Consider the following 12,614-nt stretch of genomic DNA (forward strand, 5'->3'; position numbering starts at 1 on the left):
ATATTTAATATGTTCTACTGTTTAGATGCCCAACCTACAGAATCTGAAAAGGAAATTTATAATCAGGTGAATGTAGTGTTAAAGGATGCAGAAGGAATACTGGAAGACTTGCAGTCATATAGAGGAGCTGGCCATGAAATACGAGAGGTGAGCTAGAGCGTTATTGTGTACAACCTGTGGTTGTTCATTGTCTGATCCTAACCAAATACTGCTGGATTTTAACTTTGCTTGCAGGAGCTGTTTTGGCAGAGCATGTTGTCTATTAAAATTGCTGTCTTGAATTTCTGCTCTGGAATGTTCCCTTTTAACAGTGAAACAGATGTCGCTTGTTTCAATAATATTAATGCACATAAGTAATAGCAAGTGATGCTTCTCAGACTTTTTATGGAATTGTTGCTATTGATTTTTCTTCATATTCCCACATCAGCTCTTGAGTTAGTGGTGAGTTTGGGAAGAGCCTGGCGTGACTAGTGCAGTGTTGAGTAGTGTCGACATCTTTTTGTATGCTAATTGGAGAGGTCTGATGTGTGGTAATCCTTACACAAAAGACATCTTATTTTAAATTCCCTTGAATTGGCTTTTACTTACTAAAGTAGATATTTGGAACAGAAGTAAAGTTTCTGTACAGCATGTCACTCCATTTCTCCTTTACCTTTGAGAAAGGGTAGAATAAATACTCTTTCCAGCCCCCTTTCCTTCTTCCTCATATGTAGCAATGGAGGCTGCTTTGTTGCAAAAGTGAAGAGTTACCCACTGTAACACACTCTCAGAAATACTATTAGATAGGAGGAGTCTCTGCTCACTCCAGATGAATTTGAGATACTCGTAGCCATTCAGTTTTAATTGAAGTACATGAGGTTGAATTTGTAACGTAGGTTTAGGAAGGGTAGCTGTGTTACACAAAACCCTTAGGAGGGGAGATAGCTTATTTGTTCTTCAAAGAGGAGGCAGCAGGATCAGGAAGGAAGCCTGCAGCTCCCATCAAGAAAGACAAGAGGCACTCCTGAGAGGAGGTAGCATCATAGGAAGGAAATGTTATAGGGACCAGAGAGGAGTGTGCTAAAGCTCACAGGCTGGGGTTGACTGAAACAGATTTTGGAATGAAGTATTTGACTGTGAAGATGCATCAGGAAAGTTAGGAGCGTTTTTATTTCTATTTTCTTAGTAATTTTCAATTCCTAAGTAGTTAATTTCTTTGGTAAAAACCTGGAGACATGGAATTTAAGGATTTATCTGTCTGGGATGTTCACTGAGCTATACATGTACACCTCAAAGCTCTGGTATGTACCATGTCTTGGTGGTGCTTGATGTTGATTATGCTTAAATGTTCCTACTGTAATATTTAGCCTGAATTTCACAGTAGATTTGGGTTTTTTTCTTCTCAAATTCAGAAACTGGTGATGAACACCAGCATTAGGATAAGGCTTTGATCACTAAACTGTTTTGCTTGGAGGTACCCCAGTGAAATTGTTGATTTTAGTATGCCAGGCTGGTTATGTAAATTTTCTTATTTGAGGAGTTTTATTTTTAACAGTTTCTTTATCCTCTCTCCAAGTTGTTTTCCTGTTCAGGATACTTATTTTCAACACAAGTATACAGAGCTTTTTGGAACTGACATGTGTTAGTACAGGCTTGTCTCTCAACTTGGAAACTTCTCAGTAGGTAGAATTTTCAATTACTAGCTCTTCAATTGTCCTGTGTAGATATTTCTCCTTTTTTTTTTTTTTTTTATGGTACTGCATCAGTTATTCGTGGTCTAAGCACTTTTCCCCTCTTTTTTTCTAATTTGAAGGCAATACAGCATCCCAGTGATGAGAAGCTGCAAGAGAAGGCATGGGGTGCAGTTGTTCCACTAGTAGGCAAGCTAAAGAAATTCTATGAATTTTCTCAAAGACTAGGTAAGTGGAATGGTATTAACTTGGGGGTTTTTGTCTTCATTAAGTACTACATTTGACATATTCAGATGCGATGACATCTATGGCAAGCACTTGGTAGTAGATAAAAGTACATATTGCATATATTCCCTCATACAGTGGATTGGATCTTACTTATGTCTGTGTATTACCTTGTTGCGTGGCAAAGCAAACTTGCTTCAGCGGCTGCCTGAGAGAGAGAATGGGAGAATACTTGTCATCCTCTTCCTTTACCACTTTAGTAACTCTGGAAAACTCTGATTGTTTTGAAAATTAGTAGACTAATTCAGTGGGAATTAATTCTGTTAATGTTTCTAATACCAAGAGTACTTAAGAGGGACTGTATTATACCCCCCTAAAATGCCAGAAATAATTTGGTCTGTGGAAATGCCTGATCTTGGTTCCTGCAGGTGCAATACTGAAGATGGTGGTTCATGACTCTTACAAAACCAACTTGACTGATTTGTGTCTGAGCCGGTAAAACCCATTAGACTTGATTTTTCTCCCCAAAAACTTTAGACGGTTATTAGCATAGCTTATGAAAAAAGGAAGCTTTTTGCAGGCAAGTTCCACTTTGTTAAGGAGGTGAAGTATTTTTCTCAAGAAGATGAGCAGGAAGTTGGATTATAAATTTATCTTAAACATGACTTTTGCTGATGGGCATGTACCTCTTGAATTCTGTGCTATCTTAAAGGCTGTAATCTGCTAACACAGGTTATTGAAATGTTTTACACAAATATTGCAGATAAAACTTGAATAAAACTTTTAAGTTTTTCATGGCTCTCAGTGCTGGTTAGACCTTGTCTTTACAGCAGTTCCTAAGTACATACGGCAACAGTGGCACATAGAAACAATTCATCAAGCCCCTTTATTATTAATTACCATGTATTTTGGCAGATGTATAATTTGAGCCTGGCATGCAGCGTATGTTATCAGTAGAGATCAAAAGTGGCTGCAGTTGTATATTGCAAAATATTTTCTTCTCACTTAAGAGGCAGGATTGCGAGGTCTGCTGGGAGCTCTGACAAGCACTCCATACTCACCAACGCAACACCTGGAGCGAGAGCAGGCTCTTGCTAAGCAGTTTGCAGAAATTCTTCACTTCACACTTCGGTTTGATGAGCTCAAGGTAAGAACGTGTCATTTTGTAAGCACAAAAGCTAGCAAAAGGAAAACAAGTCTTATTTTGCTGAAGCAATCTGGGTTGTGTTCTGTTCTAGATAGAGCATGCAGTAGATACTCAAATTATCTACTGTGCTTGGCTCGCTTGTATGACCTAGAGTTAGATCAAACTGGAAAGCTGATGAAATACCATATTTGATTCAGGCACTTGTTATACTTCAGTTCATATTAATCATGTTTCTTCACCCAAATCTGGTATATCTCCTGAGATAATTCTGCTGCTTTTAGTATATCCACACCCATAGTCCAGCTATTTTCTTGCTATTGTGCAAAGAACTAAGTTAAAATGATCTTCATTTGCTGGTCTTATCCTTGAAGTCAAACTAGCAAAGCCTTTTCTTTTCCCCCAACCTATTAACTTCAAATTCCTCTTTAGGAGACTGCTGCTTTTCTTGTTAGATCTGGTTCTGAAAAATCAGAGAATTTAACTAGGAAGCTTCGTGTCCTATGTACCACTTCCCAACATGTCACAAGACTTTTTTGCTCAGAAGGGTGACTATTTTCTTATTTTTAGTATTGTATTTTATGAAAACTTAGATTTTTCTTGACTATATCAAAACTGTTCTGCTTCCATATCTATATAGATGACAAATCCTGCTATACAGAATGATTTCAGCTACTACAGAAGAACTCTGAGCCGTATGAGGATTAACAATGTTCCAGTAGGTAACCCTTAGAAAAGATTAAGTGTAATCTTATACTACCACCTACCTTGTTCATGTACAGAACAAATAAATTCTTATTTCCTTCTCTCACAGGCAGAGGGAGAGAATGAAGTAAATAATGAGTTGGCAAACAGAATGTCTTTATTTTACGCTGAAGCCACGCCAATGTTGAAAACCTTAAGTGATGCTACAACAAAGTTTGTGTCAGAGGTAAGAGTATAAATTTATTGCTTGGGTAGTGTACATCAACTTGGGAACACAGAACTCTTCTACCAGACTTAATCTGGTATCTAGAAATCAAACTTTCGGTTTTGGAGCTTCAAGACACGTAAAGTGTCTTCTTTCTCAGATGCCGTAAAGGTTAGGGTAAATTCAGGATATGTTGCAAAAAGTGAACAGATAGTAGTATTACAACATTGGTAGCAACAGTCATCTTCAAGGAAGAGAGGTGGGGAGAGGTGGTAGGTATGTTGCCTGCAATTTGGTGGTGCTTTAGAGCAGAAACTTCAGAAAATTGAAGGGGAAACAGCTTGATTCTAGCTTTCTCAGATGCCGTAAAGGTTAGGGTAAATTCAGGATATGTTGCAAAAAGTGAACAGATAGTAGTATTACAACATTGGTAGCAACAGTCATCTTCAAGGAAGAGAGGTGGGGAGAGGTGGTAGGTATGTTGCCTGCAATTTGGTGGTGCTTTAGAGCAGAAACTTCAGAAAATTGAAGGGGAAACAGCTTGATTCTGTGTGCTTGAAACAGGAATTGAAATGTAGCTTCCTTTTCTCCTTCCTAGAACACTTCTGGTTTAGGTGTGTAAAGTCTAGTGTATTTATATTAATGCAGAAGAGGGAAGGAGCCTGAACTGCAAAAGTTTTCTGGCATTTGGCACATCCCTGTTTGTCCTTAACTACCTAAATAAATATTAGTGGTAAAGTCCAGTCACTACAAGTATTGTGCTTGGCTTCTGATAACTGTGATGATTTTTTTTGTCTTACAAGCAAAGATGCAGACTAATTCCTAATAAAAAAAAATAATATTATATTAACACAAAGATACTATTAATACAAGGGTACATTTGTCTTCTAATATTCTTCCTGTTCTGCTTTACATTTGAAATACCTTAAGAAAAATCACCTCTTAATTAGCATTTCTTTGATATGTTTGTGTGCATCAGTTTTAAGTCTTACTGTTGCAGCAGATGCATGTATATTTGGCTAGAGAAATCTCTGTCTTGAAAGAACAGGTTAGATGATTGCTTTGAAACGTCCCAAAAGTCAATAGTATCAATGGTGTATTTCTTCAACTGCAAACAAGCAAGCAAACACTATATGGTAGACTTTGCTCTCTAAATTGCTAATCTATATTGTAATATTGTCACAAATCAGCGCAAGGCTACCTGACATACCCAGCTGTGTTGATGTTTCTAATTCCTCTTGTGTTTGCCATGCCAGCAGATCACTGATTTGATGCAGGTTTTGTAGTGTAATATTTCACAGTAATTGAAGTAGAAACTGTTGATTTTCTTACCTTCTTCTGCAGAATAAAAATTTACCTATAGAGAATACTACAGATTGCTTAAGCACCATGGCTAGTGTGTGCAGGGTCATGCTGGAAACCCCGTGAGTATAAACAGTGCTTGTATTGTCTATGAATTATCACTGTATTTAAGGCATGGCTTGTGAAGCATAAAGTGAAAGAAATACAATTGGGGTAATTAGGTGCTTTCTTCTTACCAACTTAGTTGTTTACCTTGACATGGAACTAACTTGTCTCATTTTGCTAGCCATGCAAATCATGCGGTCTACTTTTCTGGACATATTAATATTTAAAATCAGAATGGCTATAAAAGCTAGACAACCTCTTGGCACTCTTTATAAATGGCTTTCTCATGTATAATTCAGGGAAATACACTATTTTAGCATGATTGCCTAGGGCCTTCTGAAAGAGAGGTTATGGGCAATGCGTTGGACTGTACTTCCTACAAGTTGGCTTGGCTGATGGGTAGAACAAAATCACAGTGCCCCTGCCTGGGGAAGCACGAGACAACTTATGGGCATGAAGGCAGTCTGTTGTCTGCTATAAATCTGAGAGGCACTGGGGGTACAAACAAAAAGTCAAACTGAACTTTGGGCTCTTTTATCTGTTTCTTCTGGGTTCTAAATAGTTTCCCGATGGTAAAATTACTGAGGCATGAGGTATGGCTTATTTAAATAAGCTTCTGTCCAAATACCACAGTACATTTGCTTTGGAGCACATTAAGAGCATTTGCACATTTGCATTCTTACCCTTCTCAGGAAAGGTCTGTCCCATTCAAGAAAGTAGTTAAGCATTAGGGTTGCATGTGTATTAGGATGGAGGGGAAAAGGGTAGGGAGCATTGACAGCAGAATTAGTATGTATTGCTTTAATTTTTTTCAGTTTGAGAATCTTCATCATCTACAGATAACTTTCTAAGCAGTGGTGTGACTTGTAGGCAGGTTATTGAAGGGAAAAAGGACAAAAAAAAGATTGTGGGCTTGGTGGGTTTGGGATTTGTTTGCTTTGTTGTTTGGGTTTTTTTTCCTGTGAGGATTTATAGTAGGATTTTGCTCTTTAATCTTCCTTTGAGCATCACAAGTATGTACTTTTGTGTGTCATAGACGATAATCTGTGTTTTTTAATTACAGTGAATATAGAAGCAGGTTTACAAATGAGGAAACTGTATCATTCTGTCTGAGGGTAATGGTGGGTGTCATCATACTCTATGACCACGTGCATCCGGTGGGCGCTTTTGCCAAAACATCAAAAATTGATGTAAGTTTCTCATTCCTAATCTTCTGAGTACTTAAATTGGTGTGTAGGCTCCTTTTCTCTCCTCCAGGTTCTGGTGAGGCACTGGAATAGGTTGCCCAAGGAAGTTGTGAATGCTCCAACCCTGGAGGTGTTCAAGGCCAGGCTGGACAGAGCCTTGGGCCACATAGTTTAGTGTGTGAGGCCCCTGCTTATGGCAGGGGGGTTGGAACTACATGATCTTAAGGTCCTTTCCAACCCTAACTATTCTATGATTCTAGTAGCAGATGTACATTTTGGAAAGTGGTAGCTGTTAGCAAACCATATACATAAGCAGTGAGAAATACAAACTAGGCCTTCAGACATCTGAGTGATCGTTGTTAGGTCATGGAAGATCTGTTTTGATGGAATTTGGGTAGTGTCTTGAAATGCTTGTAGACAGTGGTTCTGTTGAAAGACATAAATCAGAATGACTGGAAATACAATGGCATCTAGCTTGTTCCTCACTATCTGGTAAAGAGCCAGTTCATCATCCACCAGCCTTCAATCTTCAACCTTCTGCTGTTGTTTGACTGGAAGTCTATGGAATATGTGGTGTTACTGAATGCTGCTTCATGGTTGTTGCCTTCTGCTATTGTTTGACTGCAAGTCTATGGAATACGTGGTGTTACTGAATGCTGCTTCATGGTTGTTTTAAATTATCCCGTTGTATTAGCTACAGTTTGTCGTTATTTCACTGGCTGAATGCAGTTGTTCTTAATGGATTTATGATAAACAAAGATTTTTGTTTACAGTTCCTTTTGGGTCTTTTTAAGGTCATTAAAACAGAGCTTGACATCAAAGTTGCATGGTCTGAAGATACACAGGTTTTGAAGTAGCTAAGCCATTCTTTCCTAAGAAAATGTAATACTGAAAGCTTAATTCCTTTCTAATAGCAAGAAAATGTCTTTGCAATTTTTAAGTACTTAGCTTTTTATTTGACAAACTAAATATAAACCACTTCTGACAACATAGAAGGTATAACTATATTATTTTTTATCTCCTAGATGAAAGGATGCATCAAAGTTCTTAAAGACCAGCCTCCTAACAGTGTAGAAGGCCTTCTAAATGCTCTCAGGTACTTTCATTCTTTCATTTGAAATATTTTACATGAAGTTTCATAACTCATCCAGGGCATTTCCTTCAGCAGCAAGTTATTCAATCAGGGTTACAGGTAAAAGGTGAGTGTGGGTATTGCAGGCTTCTCTTCCAATGTGTCTTGAGGCAGGGATGAATGAAGAAGCTGCTGTGCTTTAAAAGCTAAGTCGTAAACTTGAAGGTGTTAATTCTAAGATAACTTTTTGCATACTTTAACTGCACACAGGTGAATGAGTCTGTTGGGGTAAGACAGGCTAGACGTTGTGACTGAAGTTAAAGCTGATGACAAAGTATAATACGTACTAAAAGAAGACTAGAACTGTGATCACATCTACTGACTGAACAACCAAACAAGTGAATGAGAGCTGCAGAATGTGCACAATGACTTTTGCCAGCTTACCAAAGAAATGGCTGGATTAGTTTGCGTTGGCCATATCCTCCACTGTGTGTGGTTTGACCATGGCTTAATGATTTTATTTATTATCAGTAGTCTATAAGAGTAGTTTCCTGTGATTTGTTTCTCATATAGCTTCAAATGTGTAAGGCAGATAGGGTTTTCATATGTAGCTCGAAATCGTTCCTTTCACAAAGTATTTATAGGGAGGTACTTAAGGTGAAAGCCTCAATGTTTTTCCTGTAGAATAAATGAGGTAAGAAGTTGCCACTTGGAGAGGTAAAGAAAAATTAGTAAGTCCATGTAGAAACCTAAAAACTGGTGTTTTGGGTCATAAAGCTGTATCTGTATTTGGTAACATGTTCTTCATGTGGGTGTCCATCAGAGGAGTGGCAAAAGTCCCAAAATGTGATAGGTGGATGAAGACCTTGTCCTTGCTCAAAAAAAACCTTACCTGTACCTGGGTATTGTTATTCACACACCCACTTTGAAATGTGGAAGCTTTAGTTTGTCTTCCCTGGAAGTGTAGAGTTGTACTTAGTTTCACTACATGTAAGAAAACCAGCTTTAATTTCATTTTTTCTTTCATGTTAAGATGTGGTAAGAATTAACTGTGCTATAAGTGGTTTCGCTTGCAAAGGTTTTTTTTTCCAGATTATTAGCTAAAATAATGTAAATCTGGGCTTAATTTGAGATGTCATGTGAGTATTCCATGCTGAAATCATTTTGTTATTCATCTCTGAACCTCCTGTATGTGATCAGGCTTTGGAATGGTGATGAGTAAAAACACAAGCTCCCAGAGGGAAAGTGCTGTATTAGCATTTGTTTTCTGACTAATTTATTGTGGTTGCAGCTGCAAATGAACACCCACCTTTACTGGTACCCTGGTTTTCCTCATCATGGTTGACACTATTAAAGTACATGGAAAGCGTAGTTCAGGTTCTCCCTCCATTGTGTTTAATTTTGTGGTTATTCATGTAAATTCAGTCTGTGCTGTCATTCCACCACACCAACCCATTTCGTGCAAATGTACTTCAACAGTCCTGGTGTCACATATCCGAATTACTTGTTTGGGTAGGATATTTGAATCTTTGTTTAAATCACATTTGGAATATTAGGAAGAGATGCAGAGGTCAGCTGCTGTGTGTGAGTGCGATGAGAACAGACTCAAGGTGATGTCATGAGAAGTTAAGTCCAAATCTAAGTCTTTTGATTCTGGAGAAGTGTTAGAAGTTCTTATGTTTTCTGAAGAGATAGATTATGTGTCCCAATAGCAAATGGAAGGTGGTGTGGATTTTGGAGGGAGATCAGCTGTTTGTAATTTGGAATGAATGTACTGTAATCGTGTTCAGCTTTTTCACATGGGCAGAAACTTTTCTGGATTTTAGAAAACCTTAGGCCTCTTGTTTGTGGAAAGCCTAAATGACCAAGACATGCTGAAATCTGTACTGATATTAATTTCCAAAACAAAAGGTCATTCTTCAAGTGAACAACTAAGATACCACTACAGTTGTGGATAGTAATGAAAGTGCTATTTTAAAATGTTAAATGACAGAATAAGATTTTACTTGCTTTTAGATTACAGTTAGGAAAGAGGATTGGGGAAAACAATCATGCAAAGAAGTCAGCACTGGAGATACACAGTGCTTTCTTTTAAAAGAAGAGATGACCAAGTGTTTTGTAGTGATGTAAAAATGTGCTCGTGTTGTAGAGAATTTGGAAGGGAGAAAGGCTTGGAATAAACACACGTATACTTAGTGGTAGCAGCATGGTTACTTAGCTGAGCAGGAAATGAGGCTGAAAACCAATTGCATCTATTCTCATTGAGGGATCTAGAAAGGTTTGGTCACTCCAGGTTTGAAGAAAAGTTTCTGAAGCTGTGTTTTATTTGAAGATGTCTCCCATGGACATAGACCTCAGAGGTGAAGTAATAAGCTGGTGGTAACATGAGTTTACTATCAATGGCCTGTGAGCACAAAAGCAGGGATCCAGCTGAGGCTTATTTTAACTGCCCTTGGCTTATATTTGGGATTGATAATAGCATTTCCTGATCAGGATGTCTGATCTGTGTACATGGTAACCATGGAGTGGGTTTTACTCTGCTACATTCAAGTTGAGCCATAAACAAAGAAATTACGTAGTTGTTAAGCCAAAATAAAATAGCATCTGTGCTTTTCTCAACTTGATTTTTCTCTCTATGCATAGGTACACAACAAAGCATTTGAATGATGAGACTACCTCCAAGCAAATTAAATCCATGTTGCAATAACAGTTACCTGGAATTCGCACCTGCTGTAGACAGACAGTATTCTGCAATGACTGAGATGCACAGAGTTGTTTTTTTTTAGTGATTGCAACTACTATCTCGTTCATTCTTGCTTTTTATTTTCTCTCTCCCTGTTTACCCTTTTTTTTTTTTTTTTTTTTAATCAATCACTTTCTTGTTCTTAAGTAAGCTCAGACTTCTTTTCTGTGCCAAATCAATGAAAATTATCAATTCTGGGAAGTATTGCTACTTTCCTGAATAGCCATCCTAAGTGGCAGCTAATTATGCGTTGCATTTGGATTTCTCTGTACTGGGGAAAGATTTGTGACTTGAACTAAATATTTTTAAACTTGTGGGGTTTTTTTTCTTTTTTTTGAAAAACTAATATTTAATATTGCTTCTTCTGCATGGCAAGACTGCCTACTTCTGCTATTTAAAAATCCCTCGATGACTTCATTTTCTATTGCAGCTTATTTTCATGTGCAACCATGAGGAAACTAAGAGCAGATTTGTTTAAATTAACTGTGTTTGTACAAAATGGTACCCAACACAAAGGTTTTTTTAAATAAGTAAAAACTTGTTTTGTTTAAAAGTTACGTTTGCATTTTGACTCATTTTTGTAAGGATGTATGTTGTATGTTTAACCTTTAATAACTAACGTTAAACTGTGGTGTGTGCGTAGCAAAATTACGTATGCATGTTCATGTCAAATGATTGGCTGTGGATAAGATAATAAAATCAGCTTTCATTTTTCTAAGTGTGGTTTGATTTACCAGTATTTTGAGTGAGATGTCCTCGTGCTCTTTGGATTTTTACAGAAAAAATAAATTTATAAATTTTATATAGTGAAAATTCTGCTGTTTCATTACCAGTAACCTCTAGTCTAACCCACTGATGTAAGCCTGGCATGTTTCAGGGTTCTGGCTCTCTGCTCCATGCTGCTTCCCCATCCCCACAAATACTACTCAGGCCTTGGGGAAAGAACTCTGTGCAGTCCATATGGATCCCGGTGGGTGCTGCTGAAGATCCTGACTCTTGGCTATCCACATGGACATCTCAGTAGAGTCATCAGAAACAATGTTCCGTGTTAGGATGTCAGTTTGGCTCCTTCAGTAAAAGCGGTGGGAAGAGGAACGTCACTTGCTCTGTACTGGTCTATGCTCCAGCTGATCTAGGTATTCTGAACTGTGTGTGAAATCTGAATCATCTTAGTGTACTAAATGGTGCTTCCTGTTTGGCTAGCGTTTTATTACAACACATGTTAAGCTTTGATAGGTTGGTGAAGAAAATAAAGCTTTTCTGAGAGGGGAAGAATTGAAGGAGGGGGAAACAAGAATTGAGAATTACTAGAAAACATCTCTGGGAAGTAGGAAGTTTTGCTTCGATGGGCAAACCTTGGTGCACCTCGTGTGTGGTGCTGTTGTGCTTATGCCTGAAATGAGTTGTCAGCATTCTGGAAAGGAGATTTGAAACCTGCAGGGAAACATGAACACCCTCAGCATGGCACACTAGCTCCAAATACAACGAACCGGTGTGACAGGGATGGATTTCTTGTGGACACTCTTCCTGCACCACCAGGGAAGATTCTCCTTTTCATCTTTTGGCTATTTGTTTTTGGAAATAAGAATTCTGCAAAATTTTATATCATGACACTTGAGGAAGAGTTCAGAGGCAGTACGAGTGTGCAGTGCTGGTACCTGCACCTCCTGTGCTGTTAGGCAGGGTAACACTTGCTTCCTGCCAAAGAGGCTTAGCAGGGGACCCTGTTATGGAGAAAACAAACCATGTGCTATGCTGGCTGCAGGAATAAAACCCTCTTGCTTTGACATGATATGCCTCTCTAGTCCTTTTAGCAGCATCATGTTGAATCCTGCTGAGAAAGGACAAAACTTGGTGGTTTGTTCTTTTTTTCTTCTTAAATCTTTCCCAGAATTATATGCCTGTTACAAACAACGCATTCTGCACATTACACAAGCAACTAATCTGCAGGTGTCTGAAAGGGTAACTGTCCTTATGAGTTTATTACCTCTAGGAAGAAAACCTAGTTTCCTCTCAGCCATGTTACTGTGAATACAGTTATCGAATAGTAACCACAAGAGGGACAAAATCATACTTCTGTCCAAGGCTATTTTTGGAAGTAAAGCTTTCTAAAGGAAACCTAATTTACAGAGACTAGCTTTTAAGCACAGCTTAGGTATTTGACTGTTTGTATTCCTGGTGTTGTTAGAAAACACTTAGAAACAGCAAATCCAGCCTGGTGCCATTACAGCAGAAGTAGCCATATGGCAGATTTCT

The 12,614-nt window shown here is 38.2% G+C and overlaps 1 protein-coding gene across 1 annotated transcript; it reads left to right on the top strand.

Annotated features, from left to right (window-relative positions):
• The first annotated feature begins 9 nt into the window (after window positions 1-9).
• Window positions 10-11,077, top strand: FAM49B (family with sequence similarity 49, member B). The gene is made up of 9 exons (XM_010020795.1): window positions 10-147; window positions 1,793-1,898; window positions 2,906-3,042; window positions 3,680-3,757; window positions 3,854-3,970; window positions 5,294-5,373; window positions 6,420-6,546; window positions 7,569-7,639; window positions 10,259-11,077. Exons 1-9 carry the CDS (start codon window positions 10-12, stop codon window positions 10,320-10,322), a joined length of 918 nt encoding a protein of 305 aa, XP_010019097.1. The 3' UTR covers window positions 10,323-11,077.
• The last annotated feature ends 1,537 nt before the right edge of the window (window positions 11,078-12,614 follow it).

Source organism: Nestor notabilis, unplaced genomic scaffold (assembly GCF_000696875.1).
Source record: "Nestor notabilis isolate BGI_N333 unplaced genomic scaffold, ASM69687v1 scaffold1108, whole genome shotgun sequence".
NCBI classification, from domain to species: Eukaryota; Metazoa; Chordata; class Aves; order Psittaciformes; family Psittacidae; genus Nestor; species Nestor notabilis.

Coding starts and splice junctions, on each gene's coding strand:
- FAM49B (XM_010020795.1), top strand. CDS start 10: ATGTTCTACTGTTTAGATGCCCAACCTACAGAATCTGAAAAGGAAATT. Junction 148..1,792: donor CTGGCCATGAAATACGAGAG/GTGAGCTAGAGC, acceptor TCTAATTTGAAG/GCAATACAGCATCCCAGTGA. Junction 6,547..7,568: donor CCAAAACATCAAAAATTGAT/GTAAGTTTCTCA, acceptor TTTATCTCCTAG/ATGAAAGGATGCATCAAAGT.